Here is a 7872-nt window from a genome sequence, read left to right as displayed (position 1 = left end):
TGAGAAAGAATCTTATTTCCTTGGGTACGTTGGACTCCATCGGCTGTGAGTATCGAGCCCAAGGTGGAGTATTAAAAGTTTCTAGAGGTGCACTTGTCGTGATGAAAGGTGAAAGGTTTAATGGCCTTTACCTATTAAAGGGTAGTACTGTTACTGGTGCGGCTGGAGTTTCTTCATCAGCTAAAGATGTAGATACCATAAAGTTATGGCACATGCACCTTAGGCACATGAATAAGAGAGGAATGATGGAGCTTAGTAAACGAGGTTTGTTGTACGGGCAGAATATCGAAAGATTGAAATTCTGCGAACACTGTGTATTCGGAAAACAAAGCCGAATAAAGTTTGGCACAGCCGTTCATAGGACGAAAAGTACTTTGGATTATATCCATTCAGACCTTTGGGGTCCATCTCCCATTCCTTCAAAAGGTGGTGCGAGATACATGTTAACCTTTATTGATGACTATTCGAGAAGAGTATGGGTTTATATCCTTAAACGTAAGGATGAAGTCTTTGTCAATTTCAAGCAATGGAAGATGATGATAGAGAAGCAGACTGGAAAGTTCATCAAGCGCTTGAGAACTGACAATGGACTAAAATTCTGCAAAGGTGAATTTAATGAGTTCTGCAAGAACGAAGGCATTGTGAGACACCACACAGTGCGGTTTACACCACAACAGAATGGCGTTGTAGAACGAATGAATAGAACGCTCCTTGAGGGAGCGAGGTATATGCTCTCAAATGCAAAATTACCAAATATATTTTGGGCTGAAGCTGTCAACACATCATGTTATTTGGTAAATCGGTCTCCATCAACAGCAATTGATTGGCAAACTCCTTTACAGAAATGGTCAGGTTCCCCTGCAAGTTACAGTGATTTGAAGATATTTGGTTGTCCTGCTTATGCTCATGTGAAAGATGGTAAACTTGAGCCGAGGGCCAAAAGATGCATATTTCTAGGGTATGCAGGTGGGGTAAAGGGTTATAGATTGTGGTGCCCTGATGGTAAATCATCCCGGTTTCTTATCAGCAGGGATATGACATTTGATGAGTCTGCTAAGTTAAAAAAGACAGAGGAGGAACAAGTAGTTGCTGGAAAAGATCGTGAAGTTGAAGAGCAGGTGGAGCAAGAAATAGAAGTTCCATAAGGAGTAGTACAAGATACTCCTGCCGAGCCCGTTGTCGAAGACGTACATGACTCTGGTGTTGATCAAATGACACCAGAAGATCAGTCAGATGAGCAACATGATCTACAAAATTATAATCTAGCAAGAGATAGAGAACGACGAGCAATAAAACCACCACAACGGTTCGGGCATGCAGATTTGGTAGCTTATGACCTGAGTATGGTAGAAGATATAGAGGTCCAAGAACCTGCAACATATCGTGAAGCTATTAGTGGTCCGGAATCTACAAAGTGGTATGTAGCTATGAATGAAGAGATGGAGTCTCTTTATAAGAATCATACGTGGGAGCTAATGAAACCGCCTAAAGGTCAGAAGATTGTTGGATGCAAATGGATCTTCAAGAAGAAGGACGGAATTCCGGGTGTAGAAAATGAAAGGTTCAAAGCACGCCTTGTAGAAAAAGGCTTTACTCAGAGAGAGGGAGTTGACTTTAATGAAGTTTTCTCACCGGTCGTAAAGCATACATCTATTCGCGTGTTACTTGCCATGGTTTCTTTACTTGATATGGAGCTGCAGCAACTAGATGTCAAGACGACATTCTTACATGGTGAGTTGGAGGAACGAATCTTTATGCGCTAGCTAGAGGGATTTGTGGTCAAAGGAAAGGAAGATTATGGTTGTTTGCTGAAAAAGTCATTATATGGCTTGAAGCAATCACCTCGACAATGGTATAAGCGGTTTGACGTATTCATGACGTAAATGTTACTCGCGGAGTGATTATGATATTTCCGTATATCACAAGAAGCTTCCTGATGGCTCGTATGTTTATTTACTATTATATGTGGATGATATGTTGATTGCTTCGAAAAAGATGTCTGAGATCGATCAGTTAAAATCTCAACTCAAAAGTGAGTTTGAGATGAAAGATTTGGGTGCAGCTAAGAAGATATTGGGAATGGAGATTATTAGAGATAGACGTGAAGGAAAATTGTATTTTTCACAAAAGAAATATATTGAGAAGGTTCTTCAGCGTTTTGGGATGGATAACTCCAAACCGGTTAGTACTGCACTTGCTGCACATTTCAAACTTTCATCGGCGTTGTCACTTGAAACTGAGGAGGAGGTGGAGCATATGTCACATGTTCCATATGCTAGTGATGTGGGTAGCATCATGTATGCTATGGTATGTACTAGACCAGATATTGCACAGGCGGTAAGCGTGGTGAGTAGATATATGGATTGTCCAGGGAAAGCTCATTGGAAAGCGGTGCAATGGATTCTACGGTACCTCAGAGGGACAACAGATATTGGCATAGTATTTGATAGCGGTGGTAATACTAATGTTACCGGATACGTTGATTCAGACTATGCTGGTGATTTGGATCGGAGGAGGTCTCAGACTCGTTATGTTTTTACTCTCGGAAGATGTGCTATCAGTTGGAAAGCACCATTACAATCGACCGTTGCTTTGTCGACAACTGAAGCGGAATACATGGCTTTGACTGAGGGTGTGAAAGAAGCAAAATGGCTAAGAGGTTTGGTTGGTGATCTGGGTTTGCAACATGATGAAACTGTGGTGCATTGCAATAACCAGAGTGCCATACATTTGACTAAAAATCAAATGTATCTTGAGAGAACCAAACACATTGATGTACGGTATCACTTTATTCGCGAAGTAATATCTAAAGGGGTTATAATTGTAAGAAAGGTCAGTACGGCAGATAATCCAGCATATATGTTGACTAATCCAGTTACTACAAACAAGTTCGAACATTATTTGAACTTGGTTGGCGTTCGAAGAAAGTGATGAGCCCGAAAGGGCTGTGGCGGATAGCGGAGATTAAGAACATATAGCAAAGGAATGGAATGTTCATCAAGGTGGAGATTTGTTGAACGGCAATACATGTGACTCAATTCCAAATTGAATTCTAAAGTTTGACCACCTACCATTCACATGGTTGAATTATCTTGCAAGAGTTGAAGTCAAAGAAAGGAGCCATACACTATTGGTTTGATGGCTTTGTTTAAAACATGATTTTTTGAACAAATGAAGGTAGGCTACACTTGCATTCACATGGATTAACCTCAAGTATAAAAGGCAATGCTTGGAGCTTCATTTGAACCATCTCATCACAAAATCTCATATCAAAAACACATACTTGAAAGAGTTCAATAATAACTCTTGTGAGGAGTAGTGTAGAAAATAGAGAGGGTATAGAATTGTTAAATAAAATTCTATACGAGTGAGTTACGAGAGAAGTGTTATAATCTAGTGAGTGGTCCAAATACTTTGTTAGTATTTTCGGAGCCTAGATTAGAGTGATACATTGTAACCTCGGATTTGCCATATTTGCTAGTAAAATCCATCTCTGCTTCCGCCCGTGGACTAGGCCTCATGCCGAACCACGTAAAATCTCGTGTCTTTATTTATTGCTTAATTATTTGATTAATTTCTCGGGTCTTAAAAGTGTGCTAAATCACAACAATATGAATATGATTTTTAAAATAAAAATGGATATGGATATGGATATAGGTGCACCCGATCTATATCCGATCCATTGTCATCCCTACATATAAGACAGTTTGATCTTAGTAATAACATTGAATTTGTTTAAGTTAATAAATTTCATTATGTGATTTACGATTTTGATATATCAGAACTCCGAAACGTAACTGATTCTCGTTACTCTAAACTAACCAGTTTATAGGTCTATTTGATCTTTTAAAAGCACCAAACTAATATTATCAAGATCGGTTTAGTAGTATGGAGGTCTCTTGATACCTTTTTCAATTTGTTTTATTTGTGCATTACTATCATTTGAAGTTTTGGTTAATAATTCGATTTTGAGTTTAGTTTAGTTTCATTTATATGATTAAGTTTTTTCATTATAGGTGTCATATATTAATAATTAATTAACTAAATGACGTTTGTAAGTAAATACGGAAAGAAAAGAACATATGGTTGAGTTTTTACTCGAACTGCTTGAACCGAAACTAGAATTTGGTCAAGCCAGACCATGTATGAATAGTTCGGTCCTTGATTTATATTATTGTAAAATTCAGGTTTTGATGCAGTTCGGATATTATCTGATTCAGTTCGGGTGTGAATATTATCAGATTTAGTTCGGGTGGGTGTGTGGGGTGTCTAGGAGCGATATATTATGAGTTAGTTGTGGTAGTAGAGTTGTGGTAAAGAAGTTGTTGCGTAGCTCTTTAAATAGAGTATTAAAGTTTTGAATATTTAATTAAGTAATTATTTATTATTTATTTTTTGTAATTATTTCTTTTTTTTGAAAAGCAAGAAATTTTATTCAAAACGAAGAGTTGTACAACTAGAGTTGCGCCAATTTGGATGCAACAAAAAACCACAAGAGACTATAGAGTACAAGGTGCAAAGGTTGCACCATGTCTAAACATCTCTCTATCACGACAAGTATAAAGATGGATTAGATAGCCAATTAATCCAATCGAGACTTTTCCCTTTGGATCTGGACGAGATCCATTCAAAAGATTTAACTTGGATTTCATTCAACAACATCGGTGCACACCAACTTTTGTTTTGGAAGACCTTCATATTTCTATTCTTCCAAAGGTAGTATGTAGTCACCCACGCGACGGCTTGCCAAATCTTGGACCTGAGAGAGGACATGACTTGAGATGATTTTCCATGAAGACAATCGATACCATTTGGTGGAACATAGGAGCCAAGGTTCCACCATTTAAATACTCGATTCCAAATATCACAAGCGAGATGGGAATTGTATAGCGAATGTTCAACCGATTCTAGATCGTTATCACAAATCGGGCATCGAACACTATGTAGATCAATGCCCCTTTTGTCGAGCTCGACCCGAACCGGGAATCTTTTTTTCAAAACACGCCACACGAATATTTCGAGTTTTTTAGGGACCAAATTATTTCTCAACGTTTTATGTGAAGATTGGCTTGAAACTTTAAGCAACTTATCATCAATGAGGGATGATAATCCATCAACCGTGAAGATCTCATTGTTTGCTAAAGACCATTCCCATGATGTTTGAGCATTGAAATCAAAGGACATTGTGCGAATTAAATTTTCTAGCTCTAATAATTCGGTTGATGTTCAACCTGTAGGTTCACGACTCCACTCCCACTTAAAACATGGACCTGCTCTTCGAGATAATAGAGAAACACCTGCTGCGTTGTTTGGAGTAGAACGATCGGAAAAAACTGCATCTGTTGCTGTGCAAATACTTTGTCGAAATGATGAAGGTGCTGGACTGTTGTTTCTGTTGCTGGAGGCCTGAAGAGTCTGCTGGAAGGTTGCTTCAACTGTTGTAGGTCCGGGACAGACTGAACTGATAGGACGGATTAATGTTGGAACCTGATTGCTGCACGAGGATGTTGCGTATTGAGGTCCAGATCCATAGTTGTTGTCGAATTGATTGAATCTGGAGAAATGCGATCTCTAACCATAGCACACTGATTCCTATCTAACCTGTAAATCCTTGGGAATATATTTTTGAGGCAATCTGAGCCACACCGCTGTTCTTCCCAAAATAACGTGGATCTTCCATCACCGATGCTTTTTTTGAAAGAATTCCCAAAAGAGATGTTAAGATCATCAATTTTCTTACCTGCAATAACAATGTTATTCCAAATGCCCAAGGCCGAAGGATAAACAAGCCCATCCCTCGATCTCAAGCCACCGTCAACTCCATAAATACTACGAATAATGTTTGTTCAAAGACAATTGGTTTCGGTATTGAACCTCCACCACCATTTCCCCAAAAGAGCGAGATTTTTGCCTTTCAATGAACCAATGTTTAGTCCCCCCTCCCCATAAGGTAAACAAGTGCTATCCCACCGAACCCATTTAATCACCTCCACCACCATTTCCGGGACAGACTGAACTGATAGGACGGATTAATGTTGGAACCCGAAATATTCCCCCCCCCCCAAAAGAAATCACGTCTAATACACTCAGAAAGTTTAAGCACACAAGGCGGGGCTTGAAAAGCGCAAAGTAATACAAGGGTAGACTACTAAGAACCGATTTAAGAAGAACAAGTCGTCCACCAATGGATAACGTCCTCATTTTCCAATCCGAAAGTCTAGCTTTAAATTTGTCGATCACCGGAGTCCAATCACTAACTTTTCTCATTTTTGCACCAATGGGAAGGCCAAGATAAATAAACGGGAATTTACCGGCTTGGCAACCCATACGTCTAGCTAACATCTCGACATCATACGAATCAACACCCACACCATATAATCGACTTTTTTAAAATTGACTTTTAAACCCTAAGCGAGCTCAAAACATTTTAAGATGTTAAAAAGATTTCTTGCATTCGAATTGGACCATTCTCCAAAAAACATCGTGTCGTCCGCGTATTGCAAATGTGATATAACGATCTTAACTCGTCCGATTTCAACACCTTTATAGAGTCCTCGGTCAACTGCGGCTTTAGTAAGTATATTGAGACCTTCCGTGGCTAAGATAAACAGAAAAGGAGAAAGTGGATCTCCTTGTCTAACCCCTCTTCCAATCGTGAATTCCCTCGTTGGTGACCCATTGATGAGGATAGAAATACTAGCCACTTTAAACAAGCTCGAATCCAATTGCACCACTTCTCATCGGACCCCATACACGACATTACCTCCATAAGAAAGTCCCAATTTAAACTATCAATGGCCTTCTCGAAATCCACCTTAAAATTGATGCCCTTTTTCTTATGATTTTTCAAAAAGTCAATAGATTCGTTTGCAACAAGTACACCATCTAAGATGAATCTTTCTTTCAAGAAATCGCTTTGTTCCAAAGCGATAAGCCTTAGGATTACCTTCCTTATCCTATTGGAGAGGATCTTGGCAACTATTTTATAATAGCTCCCGATAAGACTAATGGGGCGGTAATCCCCGAGAGTGATCGGGTCGTTCTTCTTCTGGATAAGTGTAACAAATGAAGCATTACATCCCTTAGAAAATTCAACATGTTCCCAAAACCAAGAAACGGCATTAACAACATCCTCCTTAATAATGTCCCAAATTTTTTGAAAAATCTTAGGTTGAAACCATCCAGCCAGGGGCTTTAGAACTACCACACTCATTTATTGCATCAACAATCTCTAATTCGCAAATCGGGGCTTCTAATCTATTAGCTTCATCACTTGTTAGAGTCGGGTAAACAAGGTTTACTAGACTAGGTCTAAAAACTACACGCTCTTCGAAAAGACACTTAAAATGATTAACAGCCGCCTCTTTAATGTCAAGTGGATCTTTGCACCAAGTAACATTAATGGATAGTCCCTGAATGTTATTTTTATTATACCCTCTTTTGACCACCGCATGGAAATACTTGGAATTTTCATCACCCTCTAGAATCCAACGAACCCTCGCCTTCTGTTTTAACATATTGGATTTTACTTTCTATTTTTGAAAAACTTCCTTCCTAATGTTCAACCATTGATTTCGTTCATCATCATTAATAAGACCCTTTTCCGCCTTAAGTTCAAGTGTGTTGGCCATGGATTTCAACATGTCGATTTCCCCGTCAAGATTACCGAATTTTAGCAAACTTTTTTCCCTTAATGCGAGTTTGGTTCTCTTTAATTTATTTCTCAAAGAGCAGTCCTTACGGTTACCACCACCACCGAAACCCCCCCCCCCATGCCTCTTTTATTTTTTGTTTCGCACCTTCCATGTCAAGCCATTCATCGAAAACTTTTATTGGTTTCGGACCAAAATTCCTACTATCCACTTTAAGAAT

At 39.0% G+C, this 7872-nt stretch overlaps 1 protein-coding gene across 1 annotated transcript; it reads right to left on the bottom strand.

Moving 5' to 3' along the window:
• Nucleotides 1-4548: 4548 nt before the first annotated feature.
• On the bottom strand, nt 4549-5184 carry LOC139875352 (uncharacterized). Its single transcript, XM_071862691.1, has one exon. The coding sequence runs from the start codon at nt 5182-5184 to the stop codon at nt 4549-4551; it is 636 nt and encodes a 211-aa protein (XP_071718792.1).
• Between the last annotated feature and the right edge of the window lie 2688 nt (nt 5185-7872).

Source organism: Rutidosis leptorrhynchoides, chromosome 11, assembly GCF_046630445.1.
Source record: "Rutidosis leptorrhynchoides isolate AG116_Rl617_1_P2 chromosome 11, CSIRO_AGI_Rlap_v1, whole genome shotgun sequence".
In the NCBI taxonomy this organism is placed as follows: Eukaryota; Viridiplantae; Streptophyta; class Magnoliopsida; order Asterales; family Asteraceae; genus Rutidosis; species Rutidosis leptorrhynchoides.
Note: the sequence above shows the minus strand (reverse complement) of the source record. Positions and strands in the feature narration are given on the sequence as shown.